The following is a 21,719-nucleotide window of genomic DNA, read 5'->3' as shown; positions in this document are numbered from 1 at the left end:
TGCAACAAAGTATTCAATAAGAAGTAAGTAATTAGGGGCGCCTGGGTGGCTCAATGGGTTAAGCCTCTGCCTTTGGCTCAGGTCAGGATCTCAGGGCCTGGGATCAAGCCCTGCGTCGGGCTCTCTGCTCAGTGCCCTCTCTCTCTGCTGCCTCTCTGCCTACTTGTGATCTCTCTATCTCTGTGTCAAATAAAAAACTAAAATCTAAAATAAGACAAAAAAACCTTAAAAAAATTGATCACATTTAAAAAAAAGGAAATAAGTAATTTTAAAAATTGTATTAATATTCAACAAAGAAATAAATACAAGAAGAAAGCCTCAGTTACAGATGAATTTCCTACCTTTGTGTTTTTTAGAATCATGAGATCTGTGTTATTGTTTCGTATTAAGAACTGTAGATGTAACTCGATAGCCATTTCACCACTTAAAATTTTAATCATTTTCAAAGTTTGGTCCTTGGGCTCTGGACTCTGCCAAAATAAATAAACAAACAAGAATGAAAATTCATATTTTACTAAAATCCACTAAGCCAACTGTATTTTAACAGCCCTAGACCAGTGAAATTCACAGTCCATACACATACCAAAACTTATATTTTAATAGTAGGATCTAGAAAACTCATATATCATTTATTTGAGAGAAAGAATGATTTATTTATTTAATAGCTACCAAGATATGATACCAGTTTGACAGAAGAATGCAATTCATTCTGAACAAGTTTCCAGTGTAAAACATTTTAATATTAAAAACTCAAAATGTAAAATAACTGATTACTGATGATACGCAAGAAAAACTCTTTTATACAGAACAAACCCATAGTTAAGACGAGAAACTCCCTACTCCAAACTAGAAAATCAAAAGCACATTTAATCAACACATATATACGATCTCATGAAATAACAAGCCATCCAAGTAAAGAATAGTTTACATACCTGAGTATCAAAAATCAAAAGTCTTGTTGGAGGAACATTTATATCCAAGGGACTACTAATACCCCCTTCTTCCATTCACTATGAATATTAAAAACAACAAAGGCAACTAAAGTGCTCCCCCTACAGTAAGTTGAGATTTCTTTGTTAGAGGTCATACTTTTGTCTCACCCTATGACAAGTAATTCAGTTATTCTAGACAGAGTTCAATCTTTTGTAAGCATCCAAGGATTTGATTTCTTCTAAGTTAAATGCTTTCCAAAATTTTAGCTTTTTAAAGAAGATCTACTTTTATTAAATGACTATAGTATTAAACTTAGTATTAAACCTCTTTAAAGGCAAATATATAACACTTTAAAATAAATTAAAATATACTGTGGGAATATATGTTAATGATAAACTCAACTTAAAAAAACACACTTACCACTTCTGGCGTCTTTCCTACAAGCACACTACCTGTCTTTTCTTCTGTTTCCATTGACTCACTGAAATAAAGAGAGCCAACAGTTACTAATCTGATAAATTTTTTCTGAATAGTATGTATGGGTGATTTGTTATCAAAATGAAAGGTCTGAATCATGTTCAAATTAAATATTTTGCAAAAAAATATTTAAGTATTTCCGTTAAGAAACACCCAAGATTCTATTAAGATGGAGGCAGCCCATGATTTAATTTCTTCCAAATAAATTCATAAAAATACACAAAGCAACTAACCATGTTAGCATGGACAACAAATACAACAGAACTAGGTGAGAAAGGATCCCCCCATACTCCCAAAACACAGTCAGGTAGAGATACACTGTCACCAGCTACACCAGTTTGAAGTGAAGCAGGTGGGGCCCCAACAGCTCTTAAAACCAACACTCCTTCTAGGTCAAAGCACGAAAATGCTGGGCACAGAATCCAAATTAATATGGCAGAAACAAAGGAAAAAGAAAGCCTAAATAAAAGGGAGAAAGTAAACAGACTTAGGAGATCTCAGATCATAAGTCACCATTTTGTTTAAAACTCTCTAACACAACAGAAGAGGAAGTTCTAGAGAGCAGTGAAATTAGAAAAACTATCCTAAATAAGCTTCTTTGCAAAAATTCAGAAAAACTAATTTCAGTAAACATAAGCTACACACAAGGATCAAAGCAAAATTCCATATGATATTAGAAAAGAAAAATTATGGGGTGCCTAAGTGGCTTAGTTAAGTGTCTGACTTGATTTTTGGCTCAGGTCATGATCTCAGGGCTATGAGATCAAGCCCCATGTTGGGCTCTGTGCTGAGTGTGGAGCCTGTTTAGGATTTTCTCTTTCCCTCTTCCTCTTGCCCCTCCCTGCCCTCACAACCTCGCTCATGTTCTCTCTTAAAAAAAAAAAAGAGAGAGAAAGATCATTTCAAAAGAGGTAAAAAACATTAAGAAAATTACGTAAGATATAAAAGAATAAAACATGTCAGAATTAGGAAACTCAGAAATGAAATAATCAAACTAGGGAAAAATTAGAAATGAAGAAAAAAATAATTTCAGAAGATTAATTCAGAGGGGCAAATAAACACAACATGAATAAAGGATAAGGCAAGAAAGAAAAATTTTAATTAACAAGGAATAAACCAAATGCTATTTCCCTAAGATCAGGAATGAAGGATGTTCACTCTAAGGTCCACCCAATTGGAAACCAGAGCCAATGCAGAAAAACAAAGCAGAGGGGGAAAAGACATGAAAGTTACAAAGGAAGAAGTAAAATTGTTTCTATTCAGAAGGTGTGAATTCCTATGTAGAAAATTCTATAGGATGATCTATATTACTAGACCTAATTGATTTAAACAAGGTTATGGATTCAACATTAATATAATCAATTGCATTTCCACATATTGACCACAATTAGAAATTGAAATTTAACATACCACTTACAATACATCAAAAAATATACATAGGAATGAATTCAAGAAAAAAAATGTACAAAATCTCTGAACTAAAATTTATAAAATGCTGCTGAGAAAAATTAAAAGAAAATCTAAATAAATGAAGAACAATACTATGCTTATAGATTATAAAACTTGTATTGTTAAGGATTTCAATTTGTTCCAAATTGAAGAGATTCAACACAATCCCAATTAGAATCCTCCCAGTCTTAAAGAAATGCAAGAGATCCAAAACAATCTTGGTGGTGAGGGGAAGAGAAGGGAGGTCAAAACTTTATATCTTCATTAACATAATTTTAAGACTATAAACTTTAGTAATAAAAATATTATGGTATAGATATAAAGAAAGATGAATAAGTAAATAGAAAAGAACAGCAATCTATCAACATATCACATGTCAAAGGCTCAAAGGCAATTCAGTAGGGAAAGGATAATCTTTTAAACAAATGGTAATGGAACTACTAGATATCCACATATTTAAACAAACTCTACTACTTCACACCACATACAAAGGGTTAAGCTGAGTTCTACCACATACCTAAACATAAAACCTAAAACCATACAGCTTCTGGAAAAAAGTGTAGCAGAGTATCTTTATAACCATGCGGTTCGCTAAGAATTTCTTAGACTGGGATACACAATGGAAAATTAGATTATCAAAAATAAAAGCTTCCATTCATCAAAAAATACCACCAATAAAGAGAAGAGATAAGCCAAAGACTGGGAGAAAATATTAACAATATAACAAAACACAGGCGCCTGGTGGCTCTGTCGGTTAAGTATCTGCCTTCAGCTCAGGTCATGAGCTCAGGGTCTGCGATGGAGCCTCACATCAGGCTCCCTGCTCAGCAGGGAGTCTGCTTCTCCCTCTGCTTCTTCCCCTGGTTTGTGCTCGCTCTCTCTCACTCAATCTCTTTCAAATAAATAAAAACTTTAAAAAATAATTTGATAACAAAACATCACTTTTATCACTAGAATGAATATTAAAGAAACTGGTTAACACCTAATGTTGGCAAACAAATGGAATGCTAATATACTGCTGTGGGGAGGGTAAAATGGGCAACCACATTGGAAAATAGTCTGGCAGATTCTTACCAAGTTAAATATATACCCTTTGACCCAGCTATTCTAATCCTACATATTTATCCAAGAGAAATGAAAACATCTGTTCACAAAAAGACTTGTACAGGAATGTTCCTAACAGTCCTGTTCTGAAACAACCCAAAGGTCCATCAATATAATAATGAGTAAACAAACTGTGGTATATTCATACAACGAAATGCTGCTCATAATGAAAAGGAATCAGTTACTGATTCACCAAAAAAACACAGATATACATCACCAATGTGCTGAGCGAAAGAAGCAGAAACAAAAGAATACACACTATATGATTCAGGAACTGGCAAAACTAATATATGTTGACAGGAATCAAACCAGTGGTTGCCTCAGGGGCACAGGTTGAAGTCAAAGGCCACAGAGGCAGTTTCTGGGGCGATAATAGAGGTGATGGTTATATGGGTGTTTATACTGTCAGAACTCATTGAACTGTATCATGAGGATATTATATTCTTTAGTATTTACAATATTCTTCCATTAAAAGAAAGAACTGAAGAGCTGAAAAGGAATAAAAGAAAGTGAGAAATACAGAAGAGCAGAAGATGAGCAAAGAAAATCTAACTTACATATAACAATAGGCCCCCAAAAAGAAAATTAAAGGGAAGAGAACAAATACTAAAAACTAAAATTCAAGAAAACCTTACCGAGGGCAGGAATATTTCTGGTGTTTTTGAGGACAAGTTAGAAGGCCAGTGAAATCTGAAAGCAATAAGTAAGGAAGAAAGCAGCAAGAGATGAGTTGAGGGGTAGGTAGAGGACAGATCATGTATAACCTCGCAGGCCATGTTCAAGACTTAGAATTTTATATGAAATGTGTTTTGTAAAGTATTGGAGGTTGAGACAGTGATGACATTTAGGTTTCAGAAAAATAACTCTTCACTGCTGTGTAAACAACTTTAAAAGGAAAAATGTGGCATAATAGACACTTTTTTTTTTTTTTTGAGAGAGAGAAAAAGAGGGAGAGAATCTTAAGCAGACTCCACACCCAGCATGGAACCCAATATGAGGCTCAACCTCACGACTCTGAGATCATGACCTGAGCTGAAGTGAAGAGTCGGACACTTAACTGACTGAGCCACCCAGGAGTCCAATAACAAAGACACATTTAAATATTTTTAATAAGTAGCCTAAATATGTAAGGAAAAAAACCAGGAAAATAAAATCTAGTACTGTATAGCCTAAGATAAATGTATATTTAGTTTTAAAAGACGCTGGAAATGTTTCTTACTTTCCAAGTATCTAAAATCTAGCCCATCTAACCCATATGACATTTTTTTTTTTTAAGTAGGCTCCACGCTGGGTATGGAGCCCAATGCGGGGCTTGAACCATGACCCTGAGATCAAGACCTAAGCATCCAATTAACCTACTAAGTCACCAAGGTGCCCCAGCCATCTTAAATTTTTAATTTACGTGGTTAGGTAGCACATATGCAATTGGCCCTCCCTATCAATCACTTCCATTTCTTTCTAGAAAGGTCCCTTTCTTTGGTATTCTTTAAGGTGTCCAGCAGAGTGCAAAACAGAGTAATAGCCTTAATAAGACTTTACAACCTAAGAAAGCTAATTCTGAAATTAATTCTTAGACTATATGTCAATGAATATTCCACCTATTTGCAAAATGAGATAAAGATTGTTCAATTAGTTCTGGTGCAGAAAAAGATACTTATACCTGTCTTTCTCTGATCCTGGAACAGTACCCGTATTGGTGGATCCAGGCACAGAAGCAATAGGGGTACCAACAGTTCGAAGATTCTGGATTACAGATGACAAAAACTGCTGGCTAGCACTTTCATACAAATCAAAACAAATCTGATAAGCCATCAGGAGGTTGTCTTCCTTTACCAGTTTTTCTAAGATATCACTCACAGCCTGAGGATCATCTAAGAAAATTAAGCACTGAAATGCAGATAAAGAACAATTACATAATAATTGAAAACTGTGTCTACAAAATACTTAAAACAGTGACAGTTAATAATACAGGAAACTTTAAAATATAAGCACAGGCAAACTGGGGAAGATGAACTGTTCTAGCACTCCATTTCTTTTAAAAAAATTAATTTAAAATTTTAATTCCAGTTCTAGCACTCTATTTCTGATCATGGCACTAGACAGAGTTTTCCTGAAAATGGCATCTGATTGTACCTGGCAATCAGCAGTACTCAGTAACTGGTAGGTGAATGAATCTTAGCTTCTTCAAATCTCACCTGTATTTTATTATCAAGTGCTCCTTAATTTGAATTTTCTGCTTAACCATAAATTACAGGGGTCACTCATTTATTTAACAGACATTGTATCATGCTGGGCCAGAATAAAAGGCACTAAAATGACCATTTTGACATATCTCTCTTCTCACTCTTATGATCTGTCACATGTTTTAATCAAACTACCCAATAAATTTAGGATTTTTATTTTTTAAGAATTCAATTTAAATTTGTTTCCTTAAAGTGGCAAATAACTAATTTCAAAATGAACATATTAATCAAAGTGTTAGTCAGATTAAGAATAGGAATAATGGAAACAAAATAAATGACCAATAATAGGGAATGGTTAAGTAAGCAAAGTACATCCACTAAATGACTACTGTACAGTCAACAAAATGTTGAAACAACAGTTTGTGAAGACTCAGAACATGGAAAAATGCTAAAATTGGAAGGATGTATATAATCGATACTATTCGTCTCCAGAGAAAGGAACTTTAGGAGTCAAAGGAAAGGAGTGGAAAGACTTTTCACTGTATACCCATTGGTTCTTTTTAAATTCTAAATCACGAGAATGTTCAAAAAGACGTATTTTAAAATGTAAAAGTTTTATAAAGTTTTGAAAGGACAAGAAATAGAACAGCTAAAAAGAAATAAAATTGCCTCTGAGAAATAAAACTGATATACATATGGCAGAGGACTATGATTTTTCATGTGAGTTTTAAAACACAACAATTAAAAAAAAACTATTTAAAACTATTTAGAATATTTAGAAGCAAACAAAACTCCAAAGAGCTATATAGAGAAAAGTGAAAAGAAATACACTAAAATGTTGACTTTGGGTGAAATAAATGATTTTTCTTCCAGTCTTTTCTGTTTCACACTTGCTTCAAAAAGCATTTTAAAAAGGATGCATTATTCTAAATTTTAAAAATGTGTAGAGGATGACAATACATGAGACTATATTACAGTGAAAAAGTAACAAAACCTGTGATACAATACTACGCTCTAAGCAGAATACAAAAATTTATACAGTATGGTAATTGTTAAAAAGCAAACTTCACTTCCAGTCAATAAAATCCAATGTAGCCAATTAAAATGCGAATAAATGAAAGAAAAACACCTATGCGTTATCTTTGAGAAAAGGCCTGGGGAAAGGGAAAGATACACTTGGCATTTTCTGGACCATCTCAATTTTTAAAAATGTGCAAGCAAATTCACACATGAGAAGAGATAAAATATACCTAAATGTTTTGGTTCTGTTTGGGTAATAAAACCAAAGATCATTTTTACACCTGAAATTTACTTTAGAATGACACAACATACATACTGTTTTTAACCTCTTCTACCTTTTATTTTTCTTTTAAGCTAGCTTCCAAAATTTCTTTTAAAAGGATTTTAAAAAAATTTTTAAATTTTAAATTTTAAAAGGAAACATTTATTTGCAATACTTTCAAATGTAAAAAGAATACACAGAATGCATGAAAACATAGCAGTTTTTTAGTTTTGTAAGATTGCTTCTTACCAGTAAAAAAGAGTATAAATGTACACCTTAATTGTCACAAGCTGTTGTGAAGATCAACTGAGTTAGATACATGTATTTGCCATTAGAGGTACACAATGTAACATAATGCAATGTAATGTACAGCCCAGCAGTGCGGCATAAAGTAGTGTGATAGGAAGTAAGATAACATAATGTAATATAAGTACCTGACAAACATTGATGAAATCGGGTTTCTCCAGGTTCATGTAGATTTTAACTAGAACCCTTAGTACCTTATTCCGAAATTGTTTATTCTGCATTAAAGACATGCAGAGCTTGAGGCTATAAGCTAGCATTCCTGGGACATCATTCTGAAAGACAGAATTTCAAGATACATCATTATCTGGTTACTGATACATTGTGTTTATTTGGAAATCAAATTATTTTAATCTACTTTCTTTAGTTATTTTAAGCAGCCAAACATTTATCTGCAACTTAAACAACAGAACTTAAAAATCAACATTTTAGATAAAAATCTTGAAGAAAATTACTTATTTTCCTATTTTCATGAAGAAATGGGTTGAAAACAATATTTAATGATCATCCTGAATCCTCACTATGTGAACACAGAATACTATAAAAGAGTGGTGCTGTTAATTATTTAAAAAAGATATATACAACTGTCCATATACCAAGTGGTTACGTGCTGTTAATTATTTAAAAAAGATATATACAACTGTCCATATACCAAGTGGTTACGTTTTTCATAAAACTGCAAACTGACTACTGAAGTCTTTCATCCTTCTGGCTCCAATCTTGCTAGTCCTTAGGTCTTGCTGCCTTGCCTATACTTGAGAGCCAGGAACACCATAGGATAGAACTATTCTCCAGCTCTGAGTGACTCAGGCTTCGGGTGCTGTCACATCTAGAGGGTGCTCTTCCTGAGGAGATTCTGACTCTGGACTATGTATATCTGAAGTGTCTTTTGTATCTGAGATACCGACCTATAAAAGTCCCTTCAACATAAACAAGCATACTGAAGAGCTATGGGAGTATTTCTCAAAAAACAAGTTGTGACCCATTAATGAAATAAACTTTATTTTTGATGAAATACAATTTTAAAATATCAGTTACATCAGAAGTAGTGAAAGTAGGTACTGTTTCATAAAACTTAAGTTATATCCACATGCTCTGGGATGCAAACTAAGACACATTTCTTACTCTACTTTGTTCTTTTTTTTTGAACATTGCATGTCTTTTCCTTATATTTTTATTTGCTCGTCTGCCTATTCCTCCAGTGGATTGTTCCATCTGAGAAGAAACTTTGTTGGTGTGGTTTGCCACGACATCTCCAATGCCTAGAACAATGTCCGACTGAGTAGACACCCAAAAATATTTGTTAGTGAATGAAAACAAGTACTTTGATTCTATTCACTGGAAGAAAAGGAGAGGTTACAATTGCCCAAAAATGAAGCCAAGTAAAACGAGGTTTAATTCTATCACATTAGGTCATTTACTCATTTAAATCTTATCACTGCTGCTAAACACAGATATTAACTACCAAATAACACAATTACTTAATTACTATACTGTTAAACCCTATGATAAAGCATAAGGCTCTGAGAGATTAACAGAAGATTTGGACCTAGTCTTTGCAGTAGGGGTAAAGAAGGATATCGGGCTGGGAATCAATGGATCTATAAACCAGTGACTGTTAAGCTGAACTCTCAATCTTGAACAGGAATAAAGCAGATAGAGAAAGGAAAGGGTATTTCTGGCAGAGGCAGTACTTCTGGTAAAGGGAATAGAGCAGAGTACATCTAGGAACTGAGGCTAGGCTGCAGTGCAGAGAGCCAGCTCATGGAGACAGATAGGTGGCCAGGCAGGCCAAGTGGGTGTGAATGTCCATTTAACTCAAATGTCCATTTAACTCAGTCTTGCACCTTCCTGACCACCTCCTTATACTGATTTATTACAACTATCATAATTATTAGAAAACACCCCAAACCAAGAATCTAGTCTGTAGTTTTAGCCATAAAACTAAACTAAAACTAAACTAAAAATATAAAATAGCATTCTACCAGTTTATCAGTATAGGCTTCTTAAAAAGGGCAGGATAATTAAAACAACTTCCCCATGTACAACTACAAAGTAATGAATGTGGTAAGATAAAAGCAGGTACTTGATGACCACAAAACACAGCCAAGGTTCATACATAAACATGAAAAGAAAACATCTGGCAAAAGAGCACCTTATTATTCCTAAGATTTTCTCTTCACTACCCATGGTTTTCAGTTTTAATTACTTGCCTTGCCAATTCCCCATCAATAACAATCTCTAAAATCACATCATCTACCTACCGACTCCAATATAGTCTTCTCAAAGACATCCAGTCTTCGTGTCTCCAGAGCAATACCAATAGCCTGCTTATACTTGTGATCATCTAGACATCGCTGGAACATTTTATTTACAATGCCTTCCAATCTCTGGTCAATTGGTTTTTTTTCGCCTTCTGGCAAATCTGCATTTTCCACACACTGTTTGGTGTAGTGATCAATGCATTTTGCTATGAGGAAAATAAAATAACGAATCACCTTATTAACAGGGCTAAACTACTAGAAAAGACAAATGCCTACATTTTTTAATCATAAAAATTTATGGGATAACTACAAAGTAATAAGCAAATTAAAAAATGTTTTAACTCTAGATGTTATACATTCAAATTAATACTATTCCCTTCATAACAATTATACTGGAGGGTTTACAAACTAATCCCAATGAGGGTGACAGTATTCAAACATTTCTTTGTATCATATTTTGACCATTATATTACTCAACTGTACTGCTTATTAGACAGCGTTGGCTACAAAGAGCTACTGCTTTCACTTTCAAAAACAAATATGTGCCATTACTGAGGATATTAAAAAAGACCTATTGTAAAAATTATCAAGAGCAATAAATTATTAGACTTCCTCATATTAGTGAAACTAATAGCTCAAGACAATAGAGGCCTTGTCTAAATCATCTTCCTAAAATACTGGTGAATGACGTGAAATGTACCACAGATTCTAAAGGCAATTCCAAAGATTGCCAAAAACCTTTCCAGCAACTGTGGCAAATCTGTTGAAATACTGTTGCAAAGTAAGGTGGGTGAAATCTATGCAATCCCCACTCCCAGCCCCCGACCCTCACTGCCACTGCCAGTCTTAAAATTCACCCAGCAGTATTATCTACATGCAGGCTTTGGCTTTCATATTACACAATGATTTGACTAAATGGGGCAGACAGGGCAACATACTGAAGGGGGCCAATAGGATAGTTGTTGAGAAATATTTAAGTTTGTTTACAATTCACACTACTTTACAATCACACTTTAAAATTATTAAGAATAACCAATAAAGGGAATTTCTCTAAGCTTTCTCCCACCCTCATAAGGAAGATAGTTACCCAAGTGAATGACCTAAAATAGTTATACTCCTTATAACTCATTGACTTGTCACTGTCCCTTTCAAAAAGAAAGGGTACATGGACAAAATTGATTAGTTACAAACTACAGCCCTGGGAAACAAATGATTTGAATTAGCATAAAGAATTACTGGTCCACTACATGGCCCAAATTAAATGAATCTGTATTTTGGGAGAAACAGAGTCCTTTTACAAATTGGAATATATCACATTCAGAGGCCATCCAGACAGAACTATGAAGGTTTACATACAGTTAATAAGGACAAAGTGGCAGTCACAAAGCAGATCTTAAACAATTCTGGTTGCAGAAAATCTTTAGCAGGCCCTAATAGGAGCATTTGAAACCAAATGTAGTTAAGTGAGAAAACATTACACCTACTCTATCAGAAAAGAACCTCAGAATTATAACAGTTGGAGAATTTTCCTTAAATTGTAACTGAAGGGAAAAAAAATTCCTTCTAGGTTTCAAATAAGATTCATGCTTTCACTTACCAGGTTTATATAATAACTATATCCCAGAATCTAGTCTCATTCCCAGCTGAACTCTTTTTAGAACACAGAGAAAATTTACTAGCCTTGAATTTTCTGGATATATAATATTCATTAAGATTCTAGGAAGTCTTTCCCAAATTCTACTTTGTGTATCTCCTCACAAATTTCACTGACGGTCAAAACAATCCATTCCTTTTTAAAGATTTTGTTTATTTATTTGAGAGTGAGCAAGAAAGCATGAGTGCATACATGGGCGAAGGGGAAGCGGGGGAGAGGGAGAAAGATTCTCAAGCAGGCTCTGTGCCTGGGTTTGATCCCTCAACCCTGAGATCAAGACCTGAGCCCAAACCAAGAGTTGGGACACTCAACCGAGTGGACCACCCAGGTGCCTGCAAAATAATCCATTCTAAAAGTCCCTACAAAACTAGAAGGGTGAACCCCACTGCCACACAAAGAAAAGCAAACAGCATTGGTCTATTTATCAACAATTGCCTTCTACAAGCTAACATGATACATAGCATTTAGAGAGCAGGAAGGCATCTACCACCTCATAGCCCCTTATAGACCAACAGTCCTGTTTAAAACATGATTTGGAAAACAGTAGCAATGTAAGCACTTGCACATCATTGTTGAAAAAATTATCAGTATTCATCAAAAAAATCCTTGAAATAAGAGAAGAGAAGTTAAGTGTTTTTAACTCCCCATTTCTAACTCAATATAGAGAAAGTGTTCCATGTTTCAAATGTTATGGTCTATTCTTTAAAACCACTTGTTCTTTCCATAAGACTTACAGATGAAAACTCCAATTCAATGAGCCCTCAACAGCAGTAAGTTACATGCAACATTTTCACACCACCATGGCAAAAACTTTTAAAACCATAAATGCAGAATTCTAGTTAGAACATCAGAAACATCTGAAAGTATCCCTTCGGACCACTTCGTACAGCACTTTCCAATTTCTGAAAGAGAATACCAAAGTTTTCTTTCTAAGCGTTCTGGTGAATAATGCAGACCTCTTCTAAATCAGCAATTAAAAAAAGATCTCCATTGCATACCACTGAGAGAACACACCCTTGGGCTCTCCATAACTATGACCAAAAGTCTGATACTCCTACAGACTTGTCTGACGGGTATATAGCCTGTTCTTTCACCTACTAGATTAGAAGTTTTCAAACATTTTTTAAAGCTACAAATCTTTGAATAAAACATTACATAGTTATAATTTAATTTACAAGATAGAGAGCCCAAAGTCTTGCCAGTATGCTATTCTCCACTTCAAAAATAAAGAAACAGAGGAAAAAATGACAGTTGCTAGTAGAAACAATATGGATTTTGAAACAAGCCAGAGTTTTAAATTCTAACTCTCCCATTTAATAGTAACGTGTCTCTATCATCTCGAAACCTGAGTTTTTTTCATTTGTAAAACAGGGAAAGCGCCTTCCTTATGGGACAACCATGCCATGAAGAATGAATGGCACAGTGCTTGGCAAATGGAGGTAGTCAATAATGATTTCCCATATTAGAAACAGCTCTACAAATTGCTGTCATTTAGTTTGTTACTCATAATAATCTAATTTTTTCATAGAACAGAATGCTCATTTGAGTAACAATAACTATAACTACCTTTATGCTGATTAGTCTAAGATAACTACCTTTATTACTAAAGGTAATTTAGTACTTAGTAATTTATTACTAAATCACCTTTATGTGATTAGGCTGTTTCTGATTAATTTCTTAGATTCATTCTTAAAATGTTTTTTAAGGTGTCTTTACTATAACTTACTAATGTTACTATTTATTATGTCAAAAAAAAAATAACAAAATTGGAAGGCAGACCTAAAAACTCAGCTTGCATAAGATTATAGGACTGTGAACTTCCAATTAAAATTAAATTTGGCAACAGCAAGAAGTAATTCAGGAAAAAAATGTTATATGCACTACAGCAAGAAAAACGCCAAAATAAAGCTTTACCAGATAGAAAATAATTACCTATAATAGTCTCCACGTATTCAGAGTTGTCATTGACATTGAAGAGGTCACCAGCTCCAAGTGCATAATTCAGAGATTCCTCAAAAGCCCCAAGGTGATAAAATACTTTAGATGCCACTAAGGCTGCAAACTGCCGACTCCGGAAACCTTCATCTTCATACAAAACTTCTCTGAAAGAAATTAGGAAGTATAAGCCTAGCTCAAATTGGTTTTCCTTAAAAATCCCAAATTTAAGTATATTTAGTAGCAGCACATTTCTAAGTGAATTAATAAGCCACATGACCCACATCCACAGATAATTAGTTGATCTACTTTAATCCAATTTATAGAAATAAAATAATTTCTTACATTTTATCTACAGACTCAGAAATTTCTGCCCAGAAGTCATTGACTACTGCATTCAACTTGTGTAGTGCAAATTCCTGCAGAAGATAAAAATAAAATAGTTTTTTACAAAAAAAAAAAAAAGTTTCTGATAAATCACTGGCCAAATTCTCAATCATATTTACTAAAATTTTTAATCTACGACAAATACAAAAATTTACTGACTTATGTTTTCTCTTGGGTTTATAGATTTCCCTTCTGTTTTTAATCATAAAACATCAGACTAGCCATAGTTCATTCCTTACCATAAAGAGCATCTTTCTTCTCTGTATATATAAAATTAATTACTGGATATAAGTAAATTCAGGTGTGTAGAGCCACTTTAAGTATGTTCCATTTTAGTCAAATACAAATAATTTAAAAATACGTGACACAGAATAAACAATTTTTTTTGTGCTTTCCTTTGATAAAGAAACAAGGATGGGTGGGGAGTGTTCTGGTGCCATAATGAGAATTATTTACCTTAGCTTTGTTAAACTCTAGGGAAAAACAATATGCTATTTTGGCAATAGCATACTGCCAAAATACTGTCCTGGGATGGGGGGCTAAATTTAAATGGCTATAGACTGGGTAAGATGGCTATATGGAAAACACACAAATACGACTCAATCCAAAGTTTCACAGCACTCAAATTAACCCCAGTTAATTTTTCTTCAACTCATACCTTAAGCTGTGGTTCTTCCTCATCCAGAAGAGAAATAATTCCAGCTATAAGATAAAAGGTATATCATAATTATAAAGCATACGCTAAGATAGAAGATACTGCTTAGTCAAAAATATACCACAATTGGAAAAATTAAGTATTTTTTGAGAAGTGACTTCACTAGAAGAATGATTATTCTTTAAAATTGTGAATGTTTATGAGGTGCCTGGGTGGCTCAGTCATTAAGCATCTGCCTTCGGCTCGGGTCATGATCCCAGGGTCCTGGGATTGAGCCCCACATTGGGCTCCCTGCTTGGTGAGAAGCCTGCTTCTCCCCTTCTCACACCCCCTGCTTGTATTCCCTCTCTCACTGTGTCTCTCTCTGTGAAATAAATAAAATCTCAAATAAATAAATAAAATTGTAAATGTTTCTATTTTGAAGTTTAAGAACTGTGTTATCAAACCCTCGTGACACCACAAAAATCACATTTACCAAATTCAGTGGTTTTCAAAGTGCAGCCCTTGAACCCACAGAATTAGCATTTCCTGGGAACTTGTTAAAAATGCAAATTCTTGGTCCCATCCTAGATCTACTGAATTATAAATTGTGGGGATGGGCCACAAATTTTCCTTGTGACACTGATATCACAGTTGGAGAATCTTTGGCTTAGTGTACTAATCAAAACTTTCCTAGACAATTGTAGAAAAAACTTATTCACACAAAATAAATCAAGAGTTATAAAATTATTTACAAAAAAAGGTGTAGTCATCAACTCCACAGAGTAAAATATATCAATTATTTCAAGATGCCTATATTAAGGCACCACTTTTATATCACAAGTACCCTAGAAGGTATGTTAAATGATGAGCTATCTTGTTCTGACTTCCAATTACCCAAGCACAGTGTTCCCCACATGACCTTGAGGTGTTAGCAGACACTGGAAAGTGAAGGATACTGAAAAGAATACACCTGGTCATATACCGAAGGGATTTTTGGGAAAAGTGTAAGGGAAATTACATCCTTAAACCACAAAGAAACAAACACCACAAAAAAACAAAGAAAACTAAACTGTCTCTCAGATATATGTTTTCCATGTAGATCTTAAAGTCATTCTGGAACACTGAATTCAAACTGTGAGTTGAGGGGCGCCTGAGTGGCTCAGTTGGCTAAGCATCTGCCTTTTAGCTTGGGTCCTGGGATCAAGTTCCGCTCTAGGCTCCTTGCTTGGTGGGAGTCTGCTTCTCCCTCTCTCTCTGCCCTCCACTCCTGCTTCTTGAGCTCTCTCTCTCTCTCTGCGTCAAATAACTAAATAAAATCTTTTCAAAAAAAGATAAAATAAACTGTGAGTTGATTAAAAAGCGTCATGACAAATTTACTTAGGCGATGTAACCATTTTTTTAAAAGATTTTATTTACTTATTTGACAGAGAGAGACACAGCGAGAGAGGGAACATAAGCAGGGGGAATGGGAGAGGGAGAAGCAGGCTTTCAGGTGAGCAGGGAGCCCCATATGGGGCTTGATCTCAGGACCCTGGGACCATGACCTGAGCCAAAGTCAGACACTTAATGACTGAGCCACCCAGGCACCCTGAGATGTAGCCATTTTTAAATGGTAAGTGTAGCTTTGTCAAGTAGCTCCAGCAGTCTTTAGAGAGACATAGAGGAAAGGATACAACATTTAGCCAACACAAGTACACCATGGTGTTGGCTAGGGCATACTACTATTCTAAAAGCGTAAGAGCAGACAGAAAGAACTTCTTGGTATTCTAGTCTGGTATGACAAGTCCAGAACAGAGAGGCTAAACTGACAGAATGCAGAGAAGACAGATTAAAAAATGTAATGGGTGATCCGGAGCAGTTGAGGGTTTGGTGAACTAGTGATATGGAACAGATGATAGAGAATAATGCTTTAAATATGGAACAGATCATAAACAGAAGAACACTTCATCAACATACTAAAAATGCTACCCACTGCCTATCATCAATCAATCATGTATCTGAACTACTTTTACCAAAAGAGGTGAAAAATTTTTTACACTCTCCTGTTTGGTATCACTTAAGGCTAATTTGTTACATGGTTGTCCTGGCTTAGAAATACAGTCTTTGTTCATGGAACACAACTAAATCAAATAAATACTCTACACTCCATATTATTTCCCATCTTAAAAACAAAACAGAACTTTCCTTTGGATGGGGGGAGACGAAGGTATACAAAGAATGTGAAAAGTCTGGGATGCTAAAAAAATCTTTTCTGCCATAATAAAAAGCAAGCAGACATTATGTAAACTTCTTCAATCATTTATAGTAACATTTGGATGTTATTTATAAATACAGAAGTACGTTCCAGTTATAAGTTGAAAATGGCTGTCTCCAAGGATAAGGAAGAGGAAAGAGTGGGGGATTACTATCTTAAAGCTTTTTAGCATAATTTCCCTTTATGTGCCTATATTATGTTACAAACCCACAAAATCCCACTCATCTCACATCTCTCTCCTGCAACCACCTATCTCTATCTCTCCACTCCCTTTTGCTGACAAATCTTTTGAAAAACAGTATGAGTTCACCTCTTACCACTATGTTCTTAGTACTTAGCAAATGACTAGAGAATAAATGAAAGAATTAACTGATGAATCCATACCAAAACTGTGAGGCTAGCTTGTTTAGCACCTGGGACAGATCCTAAGCCACTGTGAGCCACAGAACAGGAAACAAGGTGACAAAATGTTTTGGGCAAAGGCTGGTAAGTAATTCAGTAAATGTAACAAATATACACTCACCACAAGTATACTAAATCACCACAACTTCTCAGAATAGTACCTTAAAGATCATTACTCTTGCCACTCTTAATAGGTTTAAATTCTATCATATTCCCACTAAGTATTTTTTCAGGCTCTCCTTAAAATACTCTAGGGATTAATTTATTAATTTCATTAGTTGATTCCTCCATTCTAAATATACTTCTGAACTTCTGCTATCTGCTTGACGGTGCTCTAAGAATTATGAAAACAAGTTTGCTGCCCAAACTTGTGTCTACAGAGAGACAGTAATCAGGTAAGTAAACAAAGTAATCGCAGGGCTGTGGTGAAGGAAGGGGACAGCTAAGGGGAAGAGAGGCAGGCAGCATATTTTAAAAGAATGATCAGGAAAGACTAACATTGGAATTGGGACTAAAGATTGAGAAGCTAAGGGAAAACTTGAGGAAAAAGAGTCTAGAAAGAGGGAACAGAATACGCAAGGGTCCTGAGGTTAGGAGAGAAACTGACATATTCAAGGAACAGAAAGAAGGCCAGTATGAATAGGATATAGTGAGTGAGGAAGACAGTAGTATAAGACAAAGTGGGAATCCAATGATATAAGTCTTTGGTTAAAAGTCTGGATTTTATTCTAAACACAATGGACATTCCTAGAGATGTTAAGCAAAAAAATGACATGTGATTAAAGTTTGAAAAAAATTACTCTGACTACAACAAGAAGAATGGACTGTATGAAGATAACAGTGGAAAAAACAAAATCTTACGGCCGTTACAGAAACCCAGGCAAAAGATAAAGGTGGTCTGGGCTCATACAGAGCTGTGGCAATGGACAGATGTGAAACAGAAGGAGCTTTACATTTACAAATGGTAAGAAACTTCATGCTCATTTTACCTTTAGAGAACTGTGACTGGAAGAACTTTTTCCTATTTGAACTAAAATTCATCTCATTTGTACCTCCAAGAGAGAAAAGTCTAATTCCAGGTAGAGGTGACACCTCTTGAAGTCTTTGAAAATAGCTTTATATCTCTGGGGTCTCCACCAATTCCTTTCAGCAATCCTCACAAATACATGGATTTGAGCGCCATACAAGTTAGTCCAAGCAAGTCTGTTTACGACAAAATACTTGTGGGACAAGTGTAGATAAACAGGACGAGAAAAGGGTGTGTGAACAGGCAAGCAAAAAAAAAACAAAACAAAAAAAAACACTAAGGCGGTGGACAGCTACATGCAAATCATTCTTTGGGGGAGAGGGGGTTTAACAATTCTCCACTGGATCCTTGAAGCTTATCTCATTTCCAATGTCATCGCCCGGATCTACATATGCAATGATTAAGTGTATGAAACCCGCTCCGCACGCCCATGAATTCTTTCTTCAATACACAACACGCACTGAGCCCCTAGCCTCCAAACTACAGACAGATGATTATTATAATGCAGTCTCCAAGTGCTGTCTTCACCGAACACGAAAGTTTTCTGGGCGCCTGAACTGAATACTCGTGGAACAGCCCCACAAACATCCCGCCTCAAATGTAATTTTCGATTTGACTCCAAGGAGAATGGAGCCGGGGCCGGGGCCAGAGCACTTCTGTAGTTGTTAGGCTGTCCTACCCGCCGATCGCACCGGGGGCCAGCCCATCTTAACCATAAGCGAGGGAAGCGCTGGGATCCGACGACCCCAGGGCCACCTTCGGGAGGGACAGAAGTGAGGACGCCCCCCTCCCCGGAGATGGGGATCGGAGAAGGGCCCAAGAAGCTCCTCGGGTCCGGGCACGGGGGTGTGACTGGGGAGGGATGCCCAGGCGCTCCAGCCCGCGCGATCCCCCCGAGCCGGAGGTTGTCGCCGGGCCCTGAGAGGCCGGGCCCAGACCTCCAGCCCCCAGGCCGGGGGGTGGGCCGTGGGCAGCGAGGGGCCGCGCAGGCCGGCGCTCTGCCGGGAGGTGCCCAGTCACCGGCCCTGACTCAGCTAAAAGCCGGCGTGGCGGCTCCTCCCTTTCGGCGCCGGCAGCGGTCGCACTCACCAGCTGAAGTGATCATGGCTGCGTCCCGCACGCGCCTGCCCGCTCGCTCGCCGTCCCGGCCGCGCCGTCTATCTGTCAGCTCCGGGCCCGTCCGCTCCGCCGCGCCTCCTGGATCCCCCGGTGCGGTGCTCAGTCAGTAGCCTCCTCAGGCCGCCGGCTCGCTCCTCTTTCAGGACCCCGCCAGCCCCGGAGCTGCCCGCCGCCCCGCCTGTCGCTCGGTGCAAAATCTCCGGCCGCGGCCTGCGATTTTCTGCGCCGCCACTGCTGCCCCGGCCCTCGCGAAAGTGTGCACGGAGAGCTCCATGTTTTCTCTGACTCTCCTCGAGGTCCAGCGCTCCCGCCGGGGCGCGGACCCTCCTTGGCACCTGCGATCAGGCTTCAGGATAGCCACCCCCAGAAAGAGGACCCCATTATCACCCGCCATTGCTCAGAGAAAGGGTGTTGCGGGCCGGTGCTCATGGTGCTCGCAGCACCACCTACTGCTTGGGCGGTTTCTCTGCATCGTTCCCGCCCGTCCGCCCGCCAAACCTGCGGGGATAGGAGAAAGGCAAAGGACGATATCTTAAGAAAATGAGTTTCAAAGTTTTTAAAAAAGCAGAATCCGTCTTCAAAAGAAATCCTCACAGAAATGCTTTAGTATCATAATGAATCCCTAAGTAATCACTGGCTTATAATAAAATTGAACAATGATAATTTTCGTTTTACATCTGGAATAGTTAATACTGTATGTTGCTTAAAAGAAGCGCGAAAAGATTTATAATTAAGGACGCCAGGGTAGCTCAGTGCGTTAAGCGCTGCGGCTCAGGTCAGGATCCCAGAGTCCTGAGATCCCTGCGGCGAGTCCCCTCCCCCTTTCCCTCTCTTCCGGTCTGTGCCCTCTCTTTCTTTCTCTCTCTCTCAAATAAATAAACAAATACTTTAAAAAATGATATATAGTGAAAGTGTTCCATAGAAAAAAGAGCTTCCCATTCTTGCCTTCTACGCGTCTAGTTCTTCTTTGCCCCCATAGCAACAGTTCTTGGTTTTTATCTTTTTTAAATAAAGATTTTATTTATTCATTTGAGAGAGAGAGACAGCACTAGCGAGAGTGAGCACAAGTGGGAGGGAAGGGCAGAGGGAGAGAGAGAGAGTGGGAGAAGATGGCTCCCTACTGAGCAGGGAGGACTAGGTAGGGCTACCTACCATCCCAGGACCCCAGGATTGTGACCTGAGCCTAAGGCAGATGCGAACCGACTGAGTCACCAGGCGCCCCTCCTGGTTTTTGATACGTCTGATTTGAAATGGTAATTGTGATGGCCACCAGCTTCAAGAGCCAATCTACTTTGATAGTCAGTACTGAGAAAGGCTTCACAAAGATTAGAGACAGATGGTGGCGTTTTTAAGCCACTAGTCTTGCACCGTCAAGTTACTCATGGATTAGATAGCAATTACTAAAGATGATTTCTGAAAAAATAAATAAAATTATTTCCAAGGCCTTGTCAAAACAATGCAATCTACTGGCACAAGCAATATTTTGTGCTTGACTTAAAATTTGGTTGATAACACATTGGAGTGAATGTGTGAATTTTTAAAAAATTAGTATTCTAGAGCTAAGGTGGTTAAAATACATCAAATATAATTATTAAACACTTCTGAAGAACCTGTAGATCAGATTGGAAGGCACTACCCTGAGAGGTGTGCACACACACACACACAAACAGTTATCTGGGAGTATTGTTTCACAGAGGCACTTTGGCCCATCCCTCACATGAAGACACCTGCATGCCTGAAACTTCTAGAGGAATCACACAAAACAGGCGATGGAAATGAGTGGAGCAGGCAGAGTGTAAGGAAGTGGTACCTCAGCAGGAGGGTGAGTGGCAACTAAGAAGCGACAAAACGAAGAATGTGTGGTCCACTAAAAGAGAGGAGTGGCTACTTCTTCTCCTGCGGTGTTGCTGTGCAGAACTACTGGGGCACCTGGGTGGCTCGGTCAGCTAAGCATCTGACTCTTGATTTCCGCTCAGGACATGATCTCAGGGTCATGGGATGGAGCCCCTCAGTCAGGCTGCACTGGGCATGGAGACTGCTTAAGATTCTCTCTCTTCTAAAAAAAAAAAAAAAAAAAGATTCTCTCTCTTCTTGCCCCTCCCCCCCTTCATGTACTCTCAATCTCTCTCTTAAAAAAAAAAATATAAATAAATAAATTAGTCAGTAAGTAAGTGTTGGCAATTAATTCAAACAGTTTTAAAACAAGAGAAGACCAGGTGCCACGTCTGCTCTTCAAAGAGAGGACATTATGAGAGGATCATCATGTCTCTGGCTTGGATACTTGGCTTTTAACTTCCCCGAAGTTAAAT

General features: G+C 37.2%; 1 protein-coding gene across 2 annotated transcripts in view; it reads right to left on the bottom strand.

The window, feature by feature from the left end:
- Positions 1–19,562, bottom strand: part of PSMD1 (proteasome 26S subunit, non-ATPase 1) — a 93,147-nt gene extending 73,585 nt beyond the window's left edge. Inside the window, exons 1-9 of one of the 2 annotated variants that reach the window (XM_046019073.1) lie at positions 19,381–19,562; positions 14,630–14,673; positions 13,930–14,003; positions 13,582–13,751; positions 9,996–10,201; positions 7,863–8,006; positions 5,624–5,850; positions 1,354–1,414; positions 342–470 (exon numbers count right to left, since the gene is read on the bottom strand). In XM_046019073.1, coding sequence (XP_045875029.1) covers positions 342–470; positions 1,354–1,414; positions 5,624–5,850; positions 7,863–8,006; positions 9,996–10,201; positions 13,582–13,751; positions 13,930–14,003; positions 14,630–14,673; positions 19,381–19,396 — 1,071 coding nt within the window. In that variant the 5' untranslated portion in view covers positions 19,397–19,562. The remainder of the gene's footprint in view (positions 1–341; positions 471–1,353; positions 1,415–5,623; positions 5,851–7,862; positions 8,007–9,995; positions 10,202–13,581; positions 13,752–13,929; positions 14,004–14,629; positions 14,674–19,380) is intronic. The other variant, XM_046019072.1, reaches the window with a different exon arrangement.
- Positions 19,563–21,719: the final 2,157 nt, after the last annotated feature.

The sequence above is a fragment of the Meles meles genome, chromosome 9, assembly GCF_922984935.1.
Source record: "Meles meles chromosome 9, mMelMel3.1 paternal haplotype, whole genome shotgun sequence".
NCBI classification, from domain to species: Eukaryota; Metazoa; Chordata; class Mammalia; order Carnivora; family Mustelidae; genus Meles; species Meles meles.
The sequence above is the reverse complement of the archived record's forward strand: the minus strand, read 5'-3'. Positions and strand labels throughout refer to the sequence as shown.